Below are 27487 nucleotides of genomic sequence, written 5' to 3'. Positions count from 1 at the left end.
AGGATCAAGAAGAGGACGTCGAAGAAGCACAGGAGACGCAGACGGTGGTGAGCAGAGAGAGCGACGGCTTCGGGCCGGCACGAGCGAGGTGAGATGCGCCCTTATCGCCCTTATCGCTCTCAATCGTCCGTGCAATATCTATCGGGGTGCACCGACACTCCTCGCCAGCCGGGTCGCCGCGGCTTCGACGGCTAGCAACGATAGCGGCGATACAGGAGCGGAGAACGCTCGTTCCGGCAGAACCGACCGATCTCAGTGAGTAACTTCCTCTTTATCATAATTTTAAATAAACATAGAGAGCCCAACTCGCGATGTATTATTAAGAAATTATTCTCGATTAGATTCGCGTTGATAAATTCCAATTCATTGCTATGTTACTATGATAATGATATAATTTCGCTCATCTGTTTCATTTCGTGTATTTATTTCCTTCCCATAAAGGAGGGCGTGCGACGTTTCACATAAACTTAATCGTAAGAAATACGATGGCCCTTACGATCCGTGTACCACGATTTATCGGGTGAAGTATCCTTACGCACGATTCTCGTATAACCGTCGGCGCTTTATCACTTAACGTAGCACGCAAGCAAGTATGAAAGAGTTACCGTCCTCACCTTAAACAAAATAAATTAAAATAATTTTCAAATATCTGTCGTTTTGTGATATTGGAAATTTTTTAAAAGCGGCGAATTTTATGTGTTTTATCAGACACAATTGACACACTTGAATCAACATTCTTACAATCTATGCTATTTACTGCATTAATGCAATTAATGTCTGATTATTTGAAACAATACAAGGCAGAAATATAATTGACTGTATAAGCGAATTACTCTCTATGCTGTTATTAATAATTAATTAATAATGCGTATTGCGGTATTGTACGTGCTTAAGTAACGTGTTACATTAATTAACGTAAATAATTAATTATTAATAATAATTTATCAGTATGTATGATTGTCTTTTTTTCTTGAAACGCAAGTAATATATATTGTAACAAATGATAAGTTATCAATAATTTATCAATTTATTCGCTTATACAATAATTTTTCTTATTACGAATTATAAAGAAATGCAATGTAATTTTCATCAACCTTTTTTCAACTTTCTCGAATAAATCATCTTTCTTTTAAACATTTTTAAATCATCGTAACGTTTTTAAACGAGAAGGGAAACGTTATTTTTTTTTTTGTATGTTATAATAACCACATGAATGTAAAAATTAAATAATACTACTAAAATAAATACGTCCAATAAGAATATTATGTCACATTTAATTAATTGTATAATGTATCAATTGTATAATCGACATTTAAAATTTTTATTTTAAGAAAGAAAAGTGGATTGTGATTGTATTCTTCTTACATTCTTCTACATCGATGAAATAGACGTCGGTATATTATTATACTGTCGAGTCATCTTCGACAATTCTTTCTCACTACATCAACATGTTAAGCAGTATTATTCGCCTGCCAGACACGTTTATAGACTTTTTAGACTCGTTGGCACGTCATCTCGGATAGCCGGGACACTTCTGGTATCCCTTAGTCGCATAACACCGGATTTCCTGATCGTGATCCTCGGCTATAGAACAAACGCCCTCATTTCCACGTGTCATCCACACAGTCCCTTGCGCCGATCTTTCTCTGAACTGAGTTCGTGTCAAAGCTCGGATGTCGAATTGAGAGGGTTCAAAAGATGAATTGCAGAAGACACACGAGTGTCTTCTCGCGAATTGCAGAGAACCCCAGAGAGAGTGTGAGGTTCCTCTCGACTGCATCACTTGACGAACAATGTTTTTTTCGATATAACGCGTCCTCGATCTCGAATCACGATGAGATCGAATCGAGTTAAAACCGTTAATGAAAAAGCTCGTCAGCGTGTCAGCAAGAGAATTTTGTATGACTTAAAAAAGATCGTATTTTTACAATCTTTTATTACGGATTTCATTTGAATTACTGATAATTTTTAAAAAGCGGATTTTAAAGAGGATTTTGACAATTTTATTTCGGTTGTGAACGTCACAAATGCGCGAGACAAGAAGATCTTGTCGTCTCTACTATCGTCCCTTTTCGTCTTCTCTTGTTTCTGTCGTCGTTCGGTTTCTGAAACAGGAACAAGCTGGTGAGAGCGTTGGGACTTGAACCTCGTAAGGTTAATAGAGTGATCGGTAACAAGGTTATAAAGCAATCTGCATAACCCTGTCCAGTACTTTACCCGACCTACCGGTTTCACGTTACTGCGAGCGGTGTCGTAATTACCGTCTCTAATGCGATTACCGGATCGACAAGACCGGCAACCAGGGAGAGATTTTGTGAAGTCTTTTTCCGGTTTTTAATTGCCTCACTTTTTTCTTGTAATAATTACTTTTCTTTCGCGTAAATCTCAGGAAAATCTTTATAGTGTGATATGAGATAAGATATAAAAGGAGAGTTAATGTATATTATGTATATTGTCTTTTTAGTCTTTTAATTTTTTCAGGGGCAAATTTGTCAAGTTAGAAAAGAATGTTTTTGTTACCGTTACTGTTTTATTTGCTACATTTCATTCAACTCGGCAACAAAAAATAAATAGAAAAGTAAGAAATGATAAAAACAAAAATATCGTGCTAAATATCATTTATTTTTCCTGAGAAAATTCCTATTGTAGTGAATATCGTTCTTTCTCTCTTAATTATTATAATTAAAAGAGAAACTAAATGTGCGCACGTATATGTGCGCCGGTATCCTTGAAGAAATAGATAAGAATAAATCTAAGCGTAATTAAGTGTGATTTCTTTGTTCTCTCATCTCATCAAGAGACCAAGAGAAATTAATTCTAAAGATATTCATATATTTAATATAGTAATTTAATATAGCATTTCAACATGTTTACTCATTTACATAAATTATATAACTTCATACGTAATAAGTAATTTATATAAACTTAAACGGTAATTTCAAAATTTTACATGTATGTTTCTAAAGTATATGTTACAAAGAAAAATAGTTTTATAGACTAGCAAAAATTAAGAAATGTTTCTACAATTTTTTTGCAGAAATTTTCAATTTCTGAAAGTCAAATGTTCAGAAATTTAACTTGATACTCTCCAACTGAATTATTTATATTATTTTAAATTAAGCATTGCAGCAGAAAAAAAAATATCGTGCGCTGGTTGCGATTCCCCGAATTGGCAGAGACGTGCCAAGAAAGAATCGATAGACAGGATAGCGGTAAATTCATTTACGCACGATCGAAGATGTAATTTTATTTCCAGGACTCCGTCTCTGACCTCGTCTCGTCTGAAGGCTCGTTTCACGGCTATCCGAGTTTGATTTACATCCGATTCCTTCCTCGTGTAGTCGCATTTCGATACGCGGCGGAAGAAACGTAACGCATTTCCTGGACTCGAATCGCCTCTAATTTTGCGCGAGCAGCGCGGGCGCGGCCGGGTTAAATTGAAATTTATCTATAATATCTATAATATCTATGATATGAGATTTATCTATCTATCTGCAACGTCTCGTCGCAAATATAAGCGCAAATATGTTTATTTCACAAATGTGTCTATTTCATACGCGCGTTATATCCCTTTAGATTTCGAATCTTTCCAGAAGATTGCATTGCTGATTAATAAACTTCAAAGATGTTTTTTATTTTTTCTTTTTTTAATTTAATGGCTTAAATCAGCGGATTATCTTCTAAACAGCAATGCGTCATAACTATGTCACAACGATGCCACAAAGATGTACACAGGAAAAGGCTTCGATATTTAGCTTTCATTATGTAATACAATTTTATTAAGTGAAAATATCATCAGATGATCTATCCCAATCGATTATATAGATTCGGATTGTTTTTTTTTTCGTAAAGAAAACTTCCTGAAAGATTTTGGCTGGTGAAAACATATAAGAAACATGCCAGTCGTAAATAGGTTTCTTACTTACAATTAGTAAATAAGAGTACAGACCGTGCAGGTTATCGATTAAATAAACTTGCAGATGGCAAATTGGATCTTCTTATTAAGTCGATTAAACAAAAAAAAATCATCGATTTCCTCTCAATCTGTTATTCTACACTTTTCTAACGATAGGCAAAATAACAAAATAAATCAAAATTCTATCCTATCTCTGTATTAACCTTCGACTAATATATTTAATTATAATGCTACTTTTCTATGATTCTAATATCACTGTTTTATTATATAAGCGGCGATAATAAAATACAATGAAAGGCAACGACAAATTGTCTCAAAGAAAGGCAATATGCTATTGCTAATATTGCTATCGCGATAGATTCGTAAAATAGATTAACTACATTTCATTCTAGTATATGAATACGCAATTTCATGTAACAATTGAAGCATAGAGAGTTCCAAAAATTTTTCTTGACTCTCTTTTTTTTAATAATTATGTTTCTTTGGAGAATAAATTTAGATGTTATCTTTCATTATTTAACTGTTTAATTTGTCATCCTTAGCAACAGAATTTAATTTTATCCTATAGATGAAATCTTAAATTTAAAAGTGTGTCTTCTTAAAATCATCTTAAAATCATCTTTTAATTAAAACGTCATTGTCCGTTGTCGTTGAGACATTTAAAGTTTACTTTGATTACCTTAATTGTTAAAAAACTCTAAAAAATAATTAATATATTTATGTCAACAAATATTTCTTAGTTTACTTATGATTTATGCAAGCGTAGCTCCCAATTCTCTTTTTTAGAGCACCCTGTTTTTAAAGCATCGATCTCTTTACTTAGCAAATCTCTCATCTTATGACTTCATATGCCTTTTAATTAACAGGTGGTGCTATTGTTACGATCCAACAAACAGTCTGTCACAAGAGACAGCCGCTAGAATGTACATAAGATATCATTATTAAAATACACGTAATGCGCGATGTGTAATGTGACGTGCTCTGTCTAATGTATCGGAAAAAATTCAGTTTATCGCGATAATAATAATGTAAGTGGATAATTAGGAATGGCGGTATTAGCGAGTAACGCTCATTATTAATGCTCATTATTAATATGACGGAAAAATATCCTGAATATTGTCGCGAAATCATGTGTCTGTCACGTTTTATGTAAACGGTGTATTAATCTGTATCGTAATGTAATCAAATTAATTGTGTATATGTATAAAATTCGAGATATTCAGGATATCGGAGGCCACACATAGTGCGACGATCAGACCAACGGCAATGGATGGTGGAACTTTGTAATACGCACAGTGATTTTATACGGAGATAATGTGATTTCGCGATGCGAGACTTAATTCGCTTATCATGCAATATCGCGCGACAAAGGGAGGAGCCAGAACATCCACCGTCTTCGGCATAATTGCTTTTGGATTACGATAAAGTGTCAATGAGGCACAGCCTCAGAGAGTGTGTTAACGTGCGAATACCTCCTAAGTGTTAAGTAGTAAAAATGCAATTTTAATATCATCGATAATGCGATTGCTAATTAAGACTATACATATTTCTGACAAAGTCAGAAGCGATGGCCTGCTGCGCAGTTTTAGATATATATATTGAGGATTTTCCCAACAAAAGATAGAAGCGTTCACGGAGCGGGAAACGAAATGTTGACTGAATGCGAGAAAAGTGTACCTCGCACACACCGTAGCCGTAGACAACGTAAAGATATCCAGATCTCTATCCGGTGGTTCGGTCGTTGACCTACTTGTTGAAACCCAAAGCAACAGTTTGCCCTTTAAGTTATCTGCATCCCTGTTTATTCACGTCTCCATTCTTTTCTTTCAAAGTTTCTCGTTCGATCGAAAACGTTCTCAATTTCCTTCATTATTAATTGCTATACACCTACATTCTTTCTCCTAGAAATTTTACATCAAAAATTATCTCGACTATTTTAAATAACTTTTAAGAGACGTAACATACAAATATATACATGTATATATATATATATATATATATATATATATATATATATATATATAAATCTCTCTCTGAGAGAGAGAGAGAGAGAGAGAGAGAAGTTTTTGCGCGCGCGCGCGCGCGTATGTGTGTGTGTGTGTGTGTGTGTGTGTGTGTGTGTGTGTGTGTGTGTGTGTGTGTGTGTGTGTGTGTGTGTGTGTGTGTGAATGTTCGCAATCAATCAATTACAAGCACACGATGAAAACATTAACATTAACAAAAAGTTAAAAGAATAAAACAATGGCTTCATATTAACTGAAAGAAAATCGATTTTACATTTATCAAAGAATTTGTGAATAATACTACCAAGAGATACTACCAAGAGATAAAGGCCAGAGATAACTCCCAGTGCAGCGAGACATAGCAACTAATTGGTTCTTAAAGTAGGAACTAACCCTATACGCAGAGCGCAACTTTGTCCGCGGAACGACGAAGAGAAACTGCTTAAAGGACTGCTTCCCTTCTATTCCTCATTGTTGTCTATAACTCTACCATTGTATCGACAAGGATCAATCTAATTGTAATTAGAAGTAGCTATAATAATAATCACAAAAATATATCAAGGAGCAGAAATTGACATTGAGTAATTTTCTTAGTTCTCTCCATGTTATTTTTATATTTTCAAGAAGTCACTTTTGGAGTAATTTACTTAAAAAAATCTGCCAACATGCACGAAACATTCTGCTAGATTAATTAAAAAATTAAGGGACATTATTAAAGCGAGAGTTTGTATTGGTTAATCAATATCGTACTCGAGTGTTGATGCTCATTGATTTCTATCTATCATCGAATAATATCGAAACAATGTGCAGGCGAACAATTTTTACCGATGCCTCGCGCGCGCCAGAATTTCGCGATGCGATATCTTCTTCTTCGAGCTTCAACCATTCGCGCGAAAATAAGTTCAATTTTGGAGCATGTTACCGCGAAACGACGGGATTTTCTATTTTCTTTATTATATGTGAAAAATCCTAACGATTGCGTGCGCGCGATTCGCACGCGGGAACGACCGGCTACGCGGAGTGGTCACGTTTTACAATAAATCCCGTGCGCGCTGACGGCTGACACGACTTTTCTATTAGCTCAAATGACGAAAACTTTGGTCAGTTGATCTCGCGTATGTGGTACGATAGCGTAATCTCTCGTACGGTGTACGGTGTACGGTGGGAGCCCCACACACACACACACACACACACACACGCACACGCGCACAAACACACACACACGCGCGCGCGCGAGTCGCGCGTACTCCGCACGCGATCGACATAACGAGCGTCGATGAGTCGGCAGATCCCCACAACCACTTCATCAAGCACCGCCGCCGAGAGGTGCTGTCAATCGCAAAACGATCACCCCGTCATACCCTTTCAACTCGTACCACCTGTCAACCCGTACCGCCTCTCCAGAATCTCGCCATCTATACTCGCCACCTATACTCATCAGCTTTACGCTTGTAAGCGCTTCATCCAAAACTCGCATCTCGCATCTCGCATCGATAATATCTCGCGATCGTCGGGCTTATTAGATAGTATATAATATTTTATCATCATCGTCATTAGGGAAGAATTTAAAGAGATTTACTTATCTCGAATGATGATTTCTCGAATTAGGTCTATAAAATTAGGCGCAAATTAGACAAAATTGATTCTGAGATAGACAGATAGACAGGCATACACTTCATTGTCCAGAAAAGAGTAAATATTTCTCTTCTGAGTAAATATTTTATATGTTCAACCGCGTGGCAACGTAACGAGGCAGTTTAAAGGCTTAGAAAAGGCTTTTATACGACCGTAATTTCATCGCGTAAAGGCATATTCATCATCGGTCTCGCAGCGGGAGCAAGACGGACGACAAATCGACGTGTGGTCATGGGAAAAGAGAGGATTTCCCTAGGGAATGCAGGACGCAGGACGAAAGGCACTCGATGTTAGATCGATCGGAGGATATTTCCATCGAGGAATGGGAAGAGCCAATGGGAGTCGCAGCGGAGACGCAGAACGCGTCCGGCATCCCGTCGTGAGTGCGCGAGGACGAAAGTCCCGTACAAACAGAAGCGCGTCTCGCGGTCATTCTTTGTCGTAATTACCAAGAAGATAAGAGAGCGCGGAGAGGGTGAAGATGGTGGTAGCGGTGAGAGAGGGTCGGGAAAGGGAATCAGAAGGGAGTCATGGTGGAAGGTAGCGGAGCTTATAAGTGGCACGAGTAAGAAGCGGTCTTTTTCGAGAATAATGCGCGCGGACCCCGGGGAGTTGGCTTTCAGGAAAATGCTGATTGCTTCCCCGCGCGCCTCTCCTTTTCCCTTCGTACCAATTCTCCATCCGCCTCCATCTCTCTCCTCCTCCCTCTCCACCTTTTCTTCCTCCATCTTCTTCATCTCCTTCTCGCCCCGCGCTATCAATCTTCGACTTCGTCAGCGGCGGAGATGTATAACCCGCCCTTTGCGTATGCGTGCTTGCGTATACCGTCCCCACGTTCGTTTCTTCTGCCTCTTCTGACCCTCGAGCGACCCTTATCTCGCCGGTACCAACCGCCTCGTCTTCTCCTCGCACGCGTACCTCGCAAAAGTCGGATGTAAGGACACGCTCATCGGTCTTATTATTTCATAATTTTTCTCCCTTTGAGCGAGAGAAAGAGGAGAAGATGTACGATTATTCGTGAATCAAGGAAATCGGTGAATCGAGAGTATTCTAAAAGTGTATATAAATCATATTTTATTTAGTTAAGTCGAGGAAACGAGGTAGTTCAAGTTCATGTGTCAAGTAGAGATATAATGCATCAGAGTTGCGTTTGATTTACAATAAAAGCTTTTTACGCTACGCTTTCTTAATAAAAATAGAGTAAAGTACCGTGTAAACGCGCGCGAGACAGCATTCAAAGTCGCAATAGCCTTTGATGCCTGCCTTTTCAGAGGGCGAGCGTGAAAATTAGGTGGGCTAAAAGCGTGGGGTAACCGAGTTATTACGAATAAAAGAGAAGCGCGGGCACCGGGCGCGCGTGCGCGCAAAACGTGGGACGGGGATGAGAAGGTGGAGGTACTATTAAAAGCCTGTAATTAATGCGGTTAATTGTATTGCGTTAAACGAACGTCGAGTCGATAGCGAGTCCCAGCGAGACGAAATGGAAGCGGACGCGCTTTTTAGAAAACTTGGACAATTAAGATTACTGTACTTGATTGACAATTTGAATTTGATACATATGAATGTCACGCACTGTCACAGAAGGAGAAATATTGAAAGAAACCGCATACCGCAAACGACAATTTTTAAAAGAAGATATCATATATCATTCATCACTTTTGTAATATTTAAATAATATTTCATTCGTTTAAGAAATAACAATTATTATTTTTCATCATGTTTTTCTATTTATCTCACTTGAAACTTTTTTCTCACTTGAAACTTTCTACGAAATCTATATCCATTTTACATAACAATTTTCATAACGCTTAATGCGGTCTCTCTAAACGAAAAATAACTTGTTAGAACTATTATACGTATGGTTTATAATTTTTACATTGAGTCTTTGTTCATTAATGTTGCATATGTATTCACATGAGTATTTAATCTGATAGTCTATCGCGAGCTATTACTCAACGAAATTAGATTGTGGTCTTTCTCTCTTATCTAAAGAGGACAGAATCTATTATTTTCCTTTTATTAAAAATGCTCACATAACTAGTGGATTAATCGATCACCATCTTTTATGTCAGTTATCAATAAAAATTTGTGTGTGTGTGTGTGTGTGTGTGTGTGTGTGTGTGTGTGTGTGTGTGTGTGTGTGTGTGTGTGTGCGTGTGCGTGTAACGTTACATATTATATAATATATATGCATATTAGATATATTGTCATATATGTATACGATATTAAAAGTATTATAATGTATACAATATATATATATATACATATATATATAAATATATATAAAATATTAAATTAATATTCTTAATATTAACAAAGCTCTAAACCTCTGTCTATACAAGTTCCGTACCGCGCAAAGTTGAAACAAAATAGTCCTAAAGTAAGAGGATGATCAAACGAAATATTTATTTTACAAATAATATTATAATGGATTATTTTATTTTCTGCCTTGTACGAATAAATAAAAAATAATTAAATAAAAGACAGTAAAAAATAAATAAGCTAATAAATAAGCTAATAAATAAGCTATTATTCGGATTCGTAAAATTTCTAAAAAGATGAAATTACATTCATCGCAAGCGTTTCGAAACTAGTTCTGAAGATAAGTGAGTAAGATACGATTTTCGCACAAATCGAAAGGAAATTGTGAAGGAGCAAATTTTGACTACTTTCCACACAATTGACAGTTTTCAGTGAAGACAATTTTATCTTCTGTTAAGGCAGATGCACCTTTTCCGGCATTTAGACTATTTCCGTTCTATTCAAGATTTCTTCTAGTGGAAGCGATTCTATTTTGTTCCTGAATATTGCTTATGATTTGGCATTAAAAAGAAAGGAGTATTTTGCGGCATCGATAATTAGATCTGTAACAAATTAAAATTATATCTATCTAATGTCATCTAATTGCTTTATATTATTTATTACTTAAAAAATATACATATTGTTACTTGTTACTTAATTCATTTACTTAATTATTCAACATTTTGGTAAAATACTTTTTTACGAACGTAAGTATCTTAGTAAAAACTAATCTTTTTTTAAAACATTGTTTAATATCTAATTTCTGAATGTTTTAGTTTATCAGACAACTCGTCTCATGTATTGTATTGTAATATTGTGCATTTATATTATATTTGTGTTACGTAATTAGTATTCTGTAAAGTGTTGGATAGAATACATACAAGATACATGCGCGCGTGCGCGCGCGCTCTTCCTCTTTTCGAATCTATACAAGGAAACCAACAAGTTGTAGTCGGCTTAACGAGAAGTTAATGGAAAAATCTTTAGAAGCGAATGTGGGAAAGTGTCAACGTATTACGGACCTCGATTGTTCATCTTCGTGAAAGGACCTACCGTCGGGATTCATACAATGAGTTCTCGTAATTTCTATTTACTCACTTTGAGCCTCGACAAGAATAGAGAAAAACCAAGCAAAACGTAACAAAATTTTATCACTTTTATCATTGTTTTCAAATCTCTCTTCAAAGCTGTCTGTTTTGTAAATGTTGCAGAACATCAGAAGAAGGACAAAATTTAAGAATGGGAGGTGGAGATTGGAGTGGTTGGTTGCAGCGATGCCGGCAATCCCGGAGACTCGTTCTTGTCATTGTCGCCATCGCACTGCTGCTGGATAACATGTTGCTGACGACCGTAGGTAAGTGGCTTTTTGTTTATTGCAGTTTATTATATCTCTCTTTTTATTACATTGCATTAAATTGCGATCGCATTAATTAACTTCAACATGTTATTATCATTCAATTTATTATTTAATATTAGTTTTCTCAATTAGTTTTATCAATCTTTTCTCAATCTCTGATATATTTTCTCTGATATATATTTCCATTAGCCGAGTATGTATATCCTGTAAATTTTTATTGTTTTTATGGTATCGCAAAAAATTTAAATTAATTTTTTTAGTAGCTTTTTCTTTCAGACCAGGAAACTGCCTTTCTAGACCACGGAACTTTAAGTTCCCTGGTAGGTCAAGTATCCACAGGCCCATTAAATTTATTACTTTTCCTTACGAATTTTCAACTACGATCCCTCACGTGGCATTCACTGACGCGGCTTTTAAAAAAGATTAAATCATAATACTCAACTGGAAAAATATGTTTCATTCCGTAGAATATTTTGCTTAAGTACAAAGTATAAAAAAGAAAAAGACATGATATTGGAGATATTACGATTAATATTGTAAATTAAGGCAAATATATAAATACGCGAAACAATCGATCTCTACGAAGTAAAAATAAGGTATATAGAATTTTCATTAATTACAACTTTTTTATCTTACTTAATCTCCTCACGGACAATGACATTTAGTTTTTCTTAAATTCTAATATTGATAACACGGAAAAAACAAATGATATCTTTAATTTTTGTCATTCTCTTCTTCTTTATTTAATTGATAGATTTAAATAAAATATAACTAAACGTAAAATTAAATAACTTTCTTCTAACTTTAAAAATTTATTCTTAAAGAGATTAATTTATATTGCAACATAATTTCTGCACAGCTTTTCTAATTTTTAACACTCCTATCATCATTCCGTTGAATTCTATCGAGGAGGAAGGGGGGATGGGCACCACTCTTCTCGGTCTCCGCAAACTTATGTTTAATTCAGAAAACGTTCGTTTATCGTACCGAACCGGAATGTCGAAAGAACGTATGGACTTTTGTGTATCGCGCCGCCAATCCGGATAAGTGGTCATGCATTTATGCAGTGTGATCGTCGTGTAACAAATACACGACCTGCGAGCGTTGTCACGCTTGTTGAACAAATCGCGAGATCCTCTTTCGATCATTCTTTGTAAAAAAATTATTTTTAATTACTTACAAATACATTATAAATTGCATGTATAAATAAAATGATAAATAAAATAGTTTTCGCTTATATGTTTGAGGTATTACATTTTGATAAAATAATTTCTTTTTTTTAATCTTTCTTATATATATAAGTAATTTATTAATATTTTTAAGATCATTAAAATTTTTATTGGAATAATAAATTACGAGATGCTGTGCAAGACAAAGATATTACAGCGAAAAAAAAAAGGAGCGTTGGAGGTGCTGGGATTTGAACCCAGGACTTTCAGCATGCGAAGCAGACACTCTACCACTGAGTTACACCCCCGATTGGCGAAACGTTTCCAAAAGGTGTTCTAAACTATAAACTCGTTATTTTCTATTATTTTTTTATAAATTTGAAAATAAATCGCGTAAAATAGGAAAAATGTGCGTTTCTTTAATTTTAATAAACTTTCAGCTATTACGACTGGATCATACATAATCCTAGCAAAGACATTCGACAGATTTTTTAAATTATAAATTTTCTATGATGTGCGTAATCTCTTGTATATTTCTTCTGTATATTTTACATAAATAATATTTAAGGCTCAACTATCTCGCAGCCATATTGGTCTTTGTAACATTATAGGCGAGAGATGACATGCGATAAGTTTCCTACGTCATATAACTTTGTTTTTTAGTTTTTCTCTGAAAAACGTAATAGTATACAGGAGGACGTAACAGCTAAGCATGGCTTAAAAATGATTCGTTATTTCAGAAATTATTTTGCAATTCTTCGTGACATATCGGACAGGGGCACATCTTTAAGTTTACCGCATATTTTATAGGCGAATTTATATTATGTTTTGCGAATTTATATTATGTTTTACAGGTAAAACAAAAGAGTAAAGCTGTAGATTGCAAGAAACTTACTGCACGTCATTTCTCGCCTATGATGTCATAAAACCCTATGATGTGATCGAATCTTAAAAACACTTGCTTTACACGATCTCATTGTTCTACATGAATTCTTCCAGTTCCAATAATACCGGAATTTCTCTACGACATCAAGCATCCAAATGCAACGTTAAGTGATCATTTGGAAGGAAGCGCATCTCGGCAAACTACGGTCGTCACTACATCCCCAACGACAACAACAACGCCAAAATGTTCCTGCGCTCCAAACGCATCGGTTGCATCTTCATTGGAATTTCTACACGTTACCACCCCTTCTATGAATCTATCGGGTAAAGCACACTTCGCCATATTATTATTCATATTGTTCTTTATTGCCAGACCAAGACAAGACGGAGATTGAGATAAATACAATTTTTTTATCTTTTTTAATCAATCGTATATGTATATTATTTACGTATGTAATAAACTATGTAAATAAAGTGGTATATAAATAAAATGTATGTCGCGTAAACTTTTCAATAATCATAAATAAATGATTTCTTAATCAGATCCTGATTAAACACACATACAGGTAGATAACAAAATAACGATTGTCTGATAGTAATATAGACGATGTACGGGCTATCAACAAAAAATTCTATGTAATAAAATATTTATTGCTTCAAAGTCAAGCTATTGGAGTAACATTGGAATAACAAGAGGTAAATTCAATTCCGTCAATGTATCTAAAGTTATTTAATTCTGTCTTGGACATTTGAAAAAAGCCCAGTGGAAAGAATAGAAACAAATTTTTGAAGTAAAAAGGAAATTATTTAATTTTTCATTTAATTACGCGTCCAATTTAAATCTACAACAACTAAATACAAAAGAGAATAATGTGGAATATAGTGAATATATATATATATATATATATATATATATATACATTTAACTTTTTTTAAATTTTAATTTTAATACTGTGATAAAAGAAACAAATATATATATATATATATATTTGTTTCTTTTATCACAGTATTAAAATTAAAATTTAAAAAAAGTTAAATGTATATGTCAGTGTTTCTTAAAAAGTTAATGCCATATGTTAGTGTAATACGTGAATAAATATAGGAAAATGGAGTATCATATTTAGAAAAAAAAATAAAAACAATCATTTTATAAAGAAAAGAGGGAAAAAGGGAGAGAGAAAATATTTTTATCTCGACTATTCTCGATATACTTAGATAGAATGGTTGATTTTTCTTTTTCATTTTAGAAGTTACTGCAACCAACCTCACATTGTTGGACACGAAGGAAAAGGAACAGAGACATCGGGAATTACTGGAAGAGACTGTGGCAGTGGGAATGATGTTCGCTTCCAAGGCTTTTGTTCAATTGTTAGCTAACCCAATAGTGGGTCCATTGACCCACAAGTAAGCCTTACATTTCTTACATTCACGCGACTATCTTTTATTTCGAATATATTATGATTGATGTGAGAAAGGTTTGTCGTGCATTCGTTACAATCAAGTTGAGATCAAAAGTGTGTAGATCTAAAGATAATCATTATCAAAACAGTCACTATTAATTTCAATTAATTTTTTTAAAGCAATTTTTCGATCTCTCTTCCAATTTTTCCTCTTTCAGATTAATATATAAGTTTTTATTCAAAAAAAAAGCTTAGTAAAAAGAGATAACAAATTTATCTTCTTCATATAATATTAATAAAGCACAATATAGCACAAGTAAAGCATATCGTACGATCATTTAATAATTATCATTTTAAGTTTAATTTAAAAAGTCTAATTATTTGTTTTTAGGATCGGATATAGCATACCTATGTTTACTGGATTCATTATTATGTTCCTCTCCACGCTGATTTTTGCCTTCGGACGAAGTTATGGTATACTTTTTCTAGCGCGAGCTCTTCAGGGTGTTGGTTCGTCGTGTTCTAGTGTTTCCGGTAAAGGCTTACTGCTACTTATCTATATTGTATGTAGCCTATGTATGTTGACCTTGTATTTATGACAATTTTTTTATTAAAAAATATAGAAAATTTTTATGTTCGTCACAGCTAATTCTCACAATTCTACGCAAGCATCGGTGGTTCAGTGGTAGAATGCTCGCCTGCCACGCGGGCGACCCGGGTTCGATTCCCGGCCGATGCAGAGAAACTTATTTTGCCTTGAATTGTTTTTTCTTTTTTCTTTTTTTTCTTTTTCTCAAATATTTGTTTGAGAAATTTCCATTCTCACATTTAGAATTGTTGATTTTAAGATATAAATCAATTATAGAGTCGTATTAACATCTTAAGACATTACTTAAGACGGTCTGAAAATAGGAATAAATTGTGAAATACCAATCTTGTTGTATCTTATAAAAATTAATAAAGAAAATGATATTTGCGAAAGATTAAAGTTGTTACAAAAGCGTGCCTGATAATTAAATTGTATGAAAAATTAACAGACTGAAATTTAAAAAAAGAAAAAAGATTGCATCGGCCGGGAATCGAACCCGGGCCGCCCGCGTGGCAGGCGAGCATTCTACCACTGAACCACCGATGCTGTTGTAATAGAGCTAGGTCTAATGTCTAATGAAGTAGTGAGTGATCGTAACACTTTCTTTTATATAATTCGTTATATGATAGGTATGGGTATGCTAGCGGAGAGATATCAAGACGACAAGGAACGCGGTAATGCAATGGGCATCGCTTTAGGTGGACTGGCTCTTGGTGTCCTTATCGGCCCACCTTTCGGCGGAGTAATGTACGAATTTGTAGGAAAATCTGCCCCGTTTTTAGTCCTTTCCGCATTAGCCCTTGGCGATGGACGTGAGTACAAATACATTCGCGATAAAAAATACTTATTATGCATAATTGATAAATTATGCTCAATGTAAATAAGTTCTTAGAAAAAGCTCAATAAAGTTTTCTAATATATGTAACTTACGTTACTTTTATATCATATCATATAATATCATATTCGCATTAATGTCTATTTTTATCGTGTTAACGTAGATCAAATTTAATTTTTTAGATCAATTTATTTTTTTTAACTCTTTATCTTTTTTAAATTCTTAGAATTAAAAGAAAAAAGAATGGACATAAATTATATGTCAAATTAGTTGCCATTAAGAAATAAATAAAAAATTCTTACTGATTAAATAGTAATCTTTTTAATAATAATCAACAATCCTTTGCGAAATCCTCAAGTATTACAGCTTTTGATGCTCCAACCATCGGTCGTGTATACGGAAGCGGAACCACCATCGTTGAAATCCCTCATCACCGATCCCTATATCGTTTTAGCAGCTGGTAAGAGAAATATATCTAATCGAATACAAAATATGGATGGATCGATGTTTCACGCTCGAAGCAAATGGATGCAAGCGCTTTGGTGTTTCAGGCGCGATAACATTCGCAAATATGGGTATCGCTATGCTGGAACCAAGTCTGCCGATTTGGATGATGGACACAATGGGCGCGAGTCGCTGGAAACAGGGGGCCACGTTTTTACCAGCGAGCATCAGTTATTTAATTGGAACAAATCTTTTTGGACCGCTTGGACACAAAATGGGCAGGTCAGTTCGGCCGGATTCTTTTTTGAAACGCGCAAAACTATCCTAAATAATAGTAAAAATAATAGTAAAAGCGTTTATTTAATGCTCTACATCTCGCGCGGTCGAGTATCAGATTTTTAATCTAGATCTAGATAGGATTCAAGTCCCTGTTCGGGCAAAGATATCGCTTTGCAAGAAGAATTGACATCTTTATCGCGACCTTGTATCTTTGTTACAGATGGTTAGCTTCTCTGATAGGACTCGTCGTTATTGGCATCTGCTTGATGTGCGTAAGTATAGTATATATTACATCGAAAGAGAATCATTGAAGGAGCAAAATAGTACGGAGCGAAATAATTTCATAACGACTCGATTGAAATTATATATGTATAAAGAAAAAGAAAGATTTTGCTTAAATATCTGAAAATTTGACCAGATATAGATTTGAAAATAATTTTGTTGAACCATCAAAGTAATTATAAAGGATGCTCAAATGATGACAAGACTGCAAAAATTTTTTACATATTCTAACGAATTTAAATATACTACATAATTATTTTGATGTGGTCCAACAAAATTATTATCAGGTCTGTATCTAATCAAATTTTTATATATCTCAGCAAAATTGTTTCTTTCACGTATAATAAATCGTGATATAACAATGCACTTGTAAGCTGTTGAAATTGAAAGTTATAGAATAAGTTATAATAAGTTAAACCGGTAATAAAATCTCGATCAAAGCTATCTAATTTTACATTATTTATTTTTAATTTTCCGCAGATTCCGCTAGCGAGAAGTATCGATCACTTGATCGTACCAAATGCGGGGCTGGGTTTCGCGATTGGGATGGTGGATAGTTCGATGATGCCCGAATTAGGATATCTAGTCGACATAAGACACACCGCTGTTTATGGAAGTGTTTACGCCATCGGTGACGTAGCGTTTTGTCTCGGCTTTGCAATAGGTATGTGTATGCCTAATCGGCTCTCCCATGTACATATCTTTCACATTTCATCCTTTATTCGACAAACGCTAATGAAAACGCGATAAGTTGAGATAAAATGATTGTTAAATTGTTATCAATGCAAAGTATTGGGTGCGTTCTATCTCAATTGAAATTGTTGTATAAAAGCCTCGTTGATAGAAACCGATCCAAAATCTCGGACAAAGAAAAGCTGACCAATCGCAATAGCTATTTGAACTATTTGAGCTATTTGATTAATTGATCCATACATTTGAGGTCACTTACAAATGGTCACTTTGTAAGCTATAGAGAATTCGCATCAATATTCTATTTATGGTTTTATGTGTATTATATTTAATGTAAAAGAATTATAAGTCAAACCATATCTTCTGTATACGTATTAAATATTATACGTATTAAATATGTATACGTAATCAATACACACATATAAATATACACACAAATATATATATATATATATATATATATATATATATATATATAATTACATAAAATGTAGATTGCACATGTGTATGCAAGACAGATGTCATATCGAGTTTAAATAAAAATTTATTTAAAATTAATAGAGCGAATTTTTTGCATAAATAAATGTCTAAAATAAATTTTAACCAGCAATACAAATTTAACAACAAAATTTTAAGTCTGCATCGGCCGGGAATCGAACCCGGGCCGCCCGCGTGGCAGGCGAGCATTCTACCACTGAACCACCGATGCTTATGAGAGGACACTCACTTCTGTTCAATTAACAGGATTATTGATATATCTTTCAATATATTGGATTAGCGACTTAGTGAAATTCGTAATATGCCTAGCGGGATATAAACATGATAAAATTTTTTTTCTTAAACGATAAAAATATTCTTTATATTTTCGCAGGTCCGGCGTTGAGTGGAACTTTGGTCAACAGTATTGGTTTTGAATGGATGCTTTTCGGCATAGCTATGTTAAATTTCATTTACGCACCTCTCATGTATTTCTTAAGGGCACCACCCACCAAGGAGGAGAAAAAGGTAAAATTATACCATATATATTTTCTTTTTGACTTGTTTGAAAGAAAATGTATCGTTAATTTTGAATCGTGTCGAATTGCAGTCATTAATAATTGGTGAGAAATCATCTGTGCGTTATGTCACTTATCAGAATGAGGAAGAGGACCAGTAAAACGATAATTCTAACAAGTATTCTCTAATAAGTATTCTCTACAATCAGTTTCATTCTTGTAAAAAGTAAAAAATGGAGATTAATTCTACATTATCTATTGGTATATATGTTATCGCGTATTACTGATTTTTACGTATATCTTAATTATCGTGATAATTCTTATCAACTAAGGGAAGACAATAATATATTTTTCCTCCTTCTTCTATTATTTTCGTATTCTTTGTTTAATATGCTCTCTTATTTCGATAATTAATAAGAAACTACAAACATCGACAATAAGCACAACTGTTGACATGCACTTGATGAATATTCGGCAAATTAACATGTAAATGTAAAATTATTAGTAATCGAGTAAAGTTTTCCTAATAGATAATCGATAATTTCAAATAGAAAGAGACGAAGAATCTTTTGAGATGGACTCGTAGTCGCACAACGATATATTTGGTGTGAGTGTATATAGGTATAGGTATATATATATATATATATATATATGGATGCTTTTCGGCATATATATATATATATATATATATATATATAAAACAATAATATGTTCTATAAAGAGAACAGAGATTTTGCACACACACAACACACACACACACACACACACACACACACACACACACACACACACACACACACACACACACACGCTATAATATTCGGCAAAAGGAGAATTAAGGGCAAACTGGATATTGCAGTCTTTCGAGCTCTGTTTTTTCCAATCTTTCTTTATACATATATTTTGACAAAATATATATTTAATGATTAAATACATATAATATAGTAGAAAAATTATTATTATATAATTATTAAATTTAATATTTTATATTCGCATTTTTGTAATAATTGCAACTATACGAATAATATAGAAGTTCGCAATTCAATTAAAAAAAAAAGTTCCAAAATCATTATAAAATTCTGCAAGGAATTTTATTTCTATGTTGTATTGTATAATCAGTTATTTTCTATCTGAGGAAATTAAGATAGGGACACATCTTCGGTTCATTCAATGTGCTTAGTGCAAATCAATATTGTGCTTCAAACATTTCTTCGATAATAATCGATCGATCGATATCATCTAAAAATATATACACTTGTCCAAAAAAATTCTGAAAAGTATTTCAATTCATGGAAATAAATTCTAATATATAGAAAAAGAATTTTTTAAAATGATTTTGGAATTTTTAATTGAATTGCACATTAATATTCATATGACTGCAGATATTAAGATATGAGTATAAAGTATTAAATTTTCCAACCATATGCGTTGCGTCTAATTATTTACTTAAATATATGTTTTATAAAAATTTATAAGGAAAAAAAAGTTAGAAAAGACAGGACTTACACTTGCAACGTTCCAGATCGATGAAGGCTTTACGCTCGTTACCTGTCTCGTTCGCGTACTCTCGGTAACAAAAGAAGCAAGAGAAATTTTACAAATACAAATTTGTCGGGAATACTTGAATTGCGTCACTTGCACATAAATTAATGTAACTAAATACTAAAACACATTTAAAGTTAAAAATAGGTGTACACTGCTCGGTCCTCCTCTTGTAAAAACTTGGGAGATTATTCTCGAGTGATTCTGGATAAAAGTAGCTGTAATGAGGGTGGACATGCTGTGAAATATCTTTCTATTCTATATCTATTCTACATTATCGATTTTATTGTTATACACAAATGTAACAATGAGTCACGGTAGACTAAAATTTGAAGTAACGCAAAAGTAACGTAAAAAAAAAAAACAAAAAAAAATTAATTTTATTGTAGCAAAAGATATATATATATATATATATATATATATATATATATACATATATATATTCGTTAGACGTGTTTCAAGATATATGTGAGAAAAGAGTAAGCACACGATGCAAAAGTTATCTTTAAATGTGAAGGCTTAAATTCAAGATATTATATACGTACGCATATTGTACATGCGAGCACATGTTCGTCATAAGATAAATGCATCGAGAAAAATATGACTCTCTATTAAGCGTGAAGCGGAAGAAGATATACATATAATTAAGGGTTCACCATTGACCGAGATATAAAATTGTAATTGTGTCGGTGTTTAGCGTAAACGCGGGACGAGACAGAACACGATAATCAATATCGCGTGTGATCGGTACATTGGTGCTCTCTTTCTCTCGGTACATTCTTCGGGATAATAAATTACGCAACGGAATTTAATCTCACACCGAAAAGGACCGCCCGATTTGGTTTCCCTGAATGGCTGCAGGGAAACCGACGAATGAGATAGGGATCGGGTATTTTAAAGGGTTCTTTGTAATTACGATACGGCCACGATTAGATCTTATATTATCGTCGCGGAGAATGATGCGACATTTAACGTAAAGAATTAATATATGTCCTGGCGCACACGATTTACCGATTTATCGCTGATCTCATCGCCGTAGGTAAAAATGAGAGAGAATAAAATAAAATGAGAAAGAAAAAACGAGGAAGAGAACGTTCGCGAGCTTCTCGCAAATCCCGGTGTTTCTCTATAAATTCTTCGAGATTAATTTCCGTTTTCCGCCGATCGCGATTTTCGATGCATGTACGAAAGAATATATAGAGAATGCTGCGGGATTTGTCGCGATAGAGAATACAGTATTTAAACTTGGATATATAAGGAAAAAATGTGAAGAAAGAAAGAGAGAAGAGAGATAGAACGAAAGAACACAGACAGAGTGAAAGAGCGAGAGAGTGATAATAGAATAATATAAGATAGAATAGAGAGAATGAGGTACGAAGCGTTCGTGGGATTTGCGAATTATATGATAAACTTTATGAGGATTCGCCGCGGGAAACTCTGGCTGCGACGATTTATTTATCTCTCATCATCAGACAGACGGTAATTCTCGCGATCTGCCGCGACTGGGCCCCGCGAAAATAGAAGACGTTCGTAGAAGCAATATAGAAAGTAGCGACCAATAGTTATCCGTATCGTATGACCCGTAATATATAATAAAACAACATATGTCTACGTGTATATCTATGTGTAGACATATATCTATATGTGTCATTCTCATGTACGTGGTGTATCTTCGTGTTGACTTGAAAAAATGTGTTGAAAATTGTCGTGTATTTATTACATATCGGCATCTCATTGCTGTTCATGTACGATGTATAGGAAAAAAAGAGAGAAGCTCTATACTTGTTGAGATCCTAAGCTACTAGACTCGTGAGATATCTGCCGAGGCACAACGATATAGTCCTCGATATAGCCACACATGTAAGAACATGTGTTTAAACAGCGCTGCTTTAAAGACGCGCTTTAAACGCGTCTGCATTTCGCTTATCGCAACTTGTTTAACCAAACTACAAACAGCAAGTTATAACGCGGTAGAAACGTAATATTATAGAAGGATTTAGGAATATAGTTAAATGAAAATTTTAAAGTTAATCTCCGTTAACGCCGTGACGACATGTCTCTTCGTTGGTGTACGTCGTACCGAGTATCTTGTTCGTATAGTTAATCAAAGACTAAAGAATAAGCAGGGTCCAAAAGAAGCACACGTCCGAGAAGAAAGATTGTACGTGATTACTATGGTATTAAACTACAGCTTCCCACTGCGGATTCCGAATACACAAGGTGCGTAAGATTTCGCGCGCCTACTCCCGGTACGAAACGCGAGTCAATTCGATTCGCGAATCCTTTGCCAACGCTCGCCTCAAAATATACATATTGATTAACCTACGAAGATGTATGTAAAACGGAGAAGAAAGGAGCGCGACAAATTACAGGAGAGCGAGGAATGAAGATATGAATAATGAAGATATGAATATAGAAATGATGTAAAAAAAAAAAGAAAAGAGAGAGAGAGAGAGAGAGAGAGAGAGAGAAAGCACATGTGAGATGAAAATGTGACGATTTTTTGAGCCGTGCGCGCGTGTAAATTATTAAATCTATAATTTCCTCTTTAGATTCTCTTGATTAATGATACTCTTATTATTTTTATCCGAATTATATAGATATTTCGTCTCGTCATATATATTTTAATGCGATTGTTGTTACTACGCCCACAATTTAATAACAATAGTAATAATAATGAACAATAGCATTCGCTATTGTCACGATTCGATGTTATTACGTGATTTCGAATCATTGTACTATATATCGCATATATCGCACAATATATTTGACCGATCTTTCCCTTAAATGTAAATATATAGTGAAACTAATTAACGATGAACATTGTCGCCGCTGAGATACCTTAAAGGATGTTGTAGCGCTGACTTTCCTATAACTTCGGTGGAATTACCCTCATTTTAGGTTTACTCTTCTTAGCGATGTCTTTATCTATATATGTATATACGGGTATGTACACGTGGATGTAGAAAAAGATGAAAAATTCGGTTATCGTTATTTAAATAATTAAACTTATAGATGTGTACGTACGAGAGAATTATTTGTCCACGTGTCACGTGAAAATTACATTATCTAAAGAATTAAAGTTAAACACAGTTAGTGTCGAGAATGTGAGTGTCGGATTTTATCAGAAAATCGGTGACATTTATGAGTTTCTTTATTAAAATTCACATGTACGAACAAAAATCTGTGTGTGTGTGTGTGTGTGTGTGTGTGTGTGTGTGTGTGTGTGTGTGTGTGTGTGGGGTGTGTGTGTATCATGTCATTAATCTCTTACGTTGGAATTTAATAGATAAAATTGTAGGGGAAAAGGGAGATAAGATGACGATTTACTAATTTTTCCTAAGCTAACAACAGATGACGAATCTGTGCAAAACTTTTTAGAGATTTTTAATGGTAATAGATTATCCATTAATTTGATTTTAATCCAACGACAACAGATAATATAATCAGAAATATGTTTTGAGTATCTATATGTAAGTTTGTAATATTCCCACATAAGAAATTACAATCGTAGTAAATGTATTTCTACTTTCCTTATAGAACTATACAGTATATTATATTTAAAAACGCATATAATAACATATTATTATTTTCTACTTTTTATATATTGCAACACGTTTTTAAATCAATAAATCAATTTTAGATTAATAAATATAGCTACCGCAGAGGTAAGAATGTCATGTTAAAAGTTATATAATTGAAGATAATTATTTTTGTTTTGCCCTAATTTTGTTTTATTTTGAGTATATTCTAAATAATATTTTTATTTATAAATAACTATTTGTTTTATAAATACTATTGTATAATTTATTATTGCGTTATTCAGTCATTATAATAACATAATAATATAAAAAGTTTGTAAAAAATTCAATTTTTATGCATGAAAAAATTGACTTGCATCCTCAAAAAGTTTAAATTATACAAAATGCTAATTTACTTATAAACTTTTCGCAGTTTTTTGAAGAAGTAAGACCTTAATTAATCTCAAGATCGTCACACATCTTACCTCTTTTTCCCTTACAGATTTAAACTACGTATATTAACTTGCAATTAATGCAGCGATGAAACGTCTGCTGATACACATAGAGATAACATATCAATGATTATTCTCTTCTAGTTCAAAAGTATAGGCCATGGGTGCGACAATTCAATAAATTAAATAATGATATGTTAAATCGTATTTGATGTTCCTCTGTATATGATATATCATTCCTAATTCATAATAGAGATAAAGAAAGATTTGCTCAAAATTAAGACCAATTAACGCGCGCGCGCGCGCGCGCGCGCACACACACACACACACACACGCGCGCGCGCGCGTATAGTATCAAGATTTTTCTTGTTAAATTCTTTTAGCATTATTCTTTTTTTCTTCATCAAAGAGAAGGATAAGATTAATGCAAAAGCTTTGTCGTGTATGGCAGATAAACCATGAAATGATGATGAAATTTTATATTAGTTAATACTTTTTGTGTATCTAAATAATTATTGTCGACTTTAACATGTTTTTTCTCTATCCTTAATTAAAACTAATCTCAATAAAGTAACAAATTTCTGAATAATAATTGAAATAAAATATTTTTTAATAAAAAAATTTTCGAATTAACTTAATAATTACCATAATTTAAGCCGCTGAAAATGATTGCGATTGCATTATTAGCACGAGTGCTGCAACAAATTACTAATTCCAACGGAAGGGATTAAGTCGTGGTAACGAATTTACTTTCGTGAATAATATTCACGGATCCGCCGAGTTCAGAGGGAGACAGCATCATTGAACGCGCGTACGTCGAGACAGTGAAATAGTGAGCTGCATGAGAGTCCATTTCTTATCGAGAGAAAGGTACGCGACACACACCACGATTACTTGTGTAATAAGTCTTTCGTCTACTAACTCCACCCCAATTCGTATCCAATTCTCCGATTCGGCCTATCGTCGGCCGAGGCTTTATCGTATGAATTGCAGATGCAATCAATGTGACTGTGTTAATCGAAGCGAATTGTAAGAAGGAGATCTCTCTATGAGGTACGTGTCATGCGCTTATTGTACTTGCTTGGTCATGCGACACGTGTTTCCAAGAAACATGCAAAATAACGTCCAATATGATATCAGTCGCACGCGGTTATTACTTGTACTTGACAAACTTGACGTGTCGTGATCGAGCTTGACTGAGATTACTTTGTCAAAAAAATATAGCGAAATTCGTATAGTCGTTTGTAATTATCAGGCCAAATTTAAACTCTGTGCCGAAAGCAACAGGGATTTTGCAAAGGATGAATAGATTCAAGAAGAACTGTTGGACTTTTAAAAAATCGAAAAAGTTATTATCTAATATGAAAAATTTTAATTATAAAAGATGAAAAGTATAAAAATCTCTCGATTGTTTCAATTGTTTTGATAATTAATTTCGAGAATGCGGAATTTGACTTTTGTGTTCAACAGAATAAGTTTTCATCAATTTCGCTTAATCCATCTATTTTTTTGCAAGAGTTGCGTAAGAGGTAGCGAAAGTTAATAAAATTTCATAAAAAGACACGTGCGTTATATCAAAAATTGCCATGCGTATTGCCATGCGTTATTCGTATATTCGTATGCCGTCATCCACAACGATGTTTCCACATCGAATATGTTAAAAGAAGAAAAAAAGGAAAGCGAATTATTCGTTGGCGGCTGCTATTGTGAACAGACAATAAGCAATGTGAAAAAGTGCAAAACCTTCCCTGCATTCGATATGAAGGCTCGTTGTCGGCATCATTGATGTCTCGTTATAGGAAATATGGCAAACGAGTTGGCGAATATCGATCGATAATAATTATATTGTACAAATAACGAAATCGAGGGATTCGCGTTTGAATTACGATTGTAACAACAAATTTCTCTCTCCGTTAGGAAGGTATTGGACAACGCTTGTCTATGTATTATTGTACGCTATAGTTTCGGCAGCACAATAAAGGAGTACGCAAAATTGGGAAAATTTTGTGATACAAAACTAATTGAATGAAACTTGATATAGACGTAGTATGAGTTAAAAGAAGTGAAGAACTTTAACGGAAATCGAATGACTGAATGAGTGGATGCTGGTCAAAAACCAGAAGATGGATTTGGTGATTCGTGTGACGGCAGTGTCCGTTTGCCATTTCATACAATCTCACTTTGGCAATAAAATAACGTTATTCGTGAACCGCTTCAGCCACTAATTTAGCCATTTGATTTTGATTCGATTTTTTTCATATATTTTATCTCATATCGTGTCTATGTCAAATTTCATGACGATTAGTTTTGTATAACAAGATTTTCCCAATTTTGTATACTCCTTTGTTGTAAAGTCACACAGTCTGTAAGGTACCTATTTAACGTCATACCGTTATACCGTAGATATCTAACAAGCTGGTGTATGGGTCCGATTATCATGCCTGTGTAATAATCAAGACAAAAGAAAAGAAGAAGTGTAACGAGTCATCTTAGAGCGTATCCTTTATTTTTAAGTATCGTTATATCGTTATGTGCGGTTAAAAAATCGCCAGGGAAGATAAAATATTCATATATATAGATACCGATTGAACGACACACACGCACACGCGCCATACACACACACACACACACACACACACACACACACACACACACACACACACACACGTATGTATGTATATGTACATATAACTTCCTTTCTCGAATGAAGAGGTTAAATGAATTAACGAAAAAAGAGAGAGAAGAACGACGCACTCGTTTATATATTTTTATGTGTTTGATAAATGATTAACGCCGGCCTCGAAAATCGCCAGATTTTGCTGCAAGATTGTATTTGAATTGTTAATGCTTGTTGACGCGAGATACATGGTTCACTATTGCAAAATTGCAAATGACTTCTATAAAGTCGATGGAAAGATTGCAGAATAAATATCAATCGTTACAATATATATCATTGATTTGGATCGAATTAATGATAAACGAAAATATCCACGATGAGAGAGTATTATAGTAATGAATTCATTGTAAACTATTTAATTAATGTTTATTCCAATGTATATGTGTCTAACATATTTATGTATACATACATGAGAAAATATGCTGTATCGAATAAATGAGAGATAAATAATGATCTCTGATTTTCTTTTCTTCCTACAAACTCATACAGCGCAAACTTTGCAGTTATATTGCAGT

General features: G+C 34.0%; 1 protein-coding gene and 4 non-coding genes across 5 annotated transcripts; 2 read left to right on the top strand and 3 right to left on the bottom strand.

Moving 5' to 3' along the window:
- Vmat (Vesicular monoamine transporter) lies at positions 1-27425 on the top strand. The gene is made up of 12 exons (XM_011641601.3): positions 1-255; positions 11067-11209; positions 13381-13590; positions 14514-14670; positions 15058-15200; positions 15885-16067; positions 16449-16550; positions 16642-16816; positions 17034-17085; positions 17576-17759; positions 18657-18790; positions 18873-27425. The coding sequence occupies exons 2-12, from the start codon at positions 11095-11097 to the stop codon at positions 18939-18941; spliced, it is 1524 nt and encodes a 507-aa protein (XP_011639903.2). The 5' UTR covers positions 1-255; positions 11067-11094; the 3' UTR covers positions 18942-27425.
- TRNAA-CGC (transfer RNA alanine (anticodon CGC)) lies at positions 12618-12689 on the bottom strand. The gene has a single exon. It is a non-coding gene; the product is annotated as a tRNA-Ala (tRNA).
- On the top strand, positions 15335-15405 carry TRNAG-GCC (transfer RNA glycine (anticodon GCC)). The gene has a single exon. It is a non-coding gene; the product is annotated as a tRNA-Gly (tRNA).
- TRNAG-GCC (transfer RNA glycine (anticodon GCC)) lies at positions 15731-15801 on the bottom strand. The gene has a single exon. It is a non-coding gene; the product is annotated as a tRNA-Gly (tRNA).
- On the bottom strand, positions 18424-18494 carry TRNAG-GCC (transfer RNA glycine (anticodon GCC)). The gene has a single exon. It is a non-coding gene; the product is annotated as a tRNA-Gly (tRNA).
- Positions 27426-27487: the final 62 nt, after the last annotated feature.

Source organism: Pogonomyrmex barbatus, unplaced genomic scaffold (genome assembly GCF_055798465.1).
Source record: "Pogonomyrmex barbatus isolate J1 unplaced genomic scaffold, ASM5579846v1 scaffold9, whole genome shotgun sequence".
In the NCBI taxonomy this organism is placed as follows: domain Eukaryota; kingdom Metazoa; phylum Arthropoda; class Insecta; order Hymenoptera; family Formicidae; genus Pogonomyrmex; species Pogonomyrmex barbatus.
The sequence above is the reverse complement of the archived record's forward strand: the minus strand, read 5'-3'. Positions and strand labels throughout refer to the sequence as shown.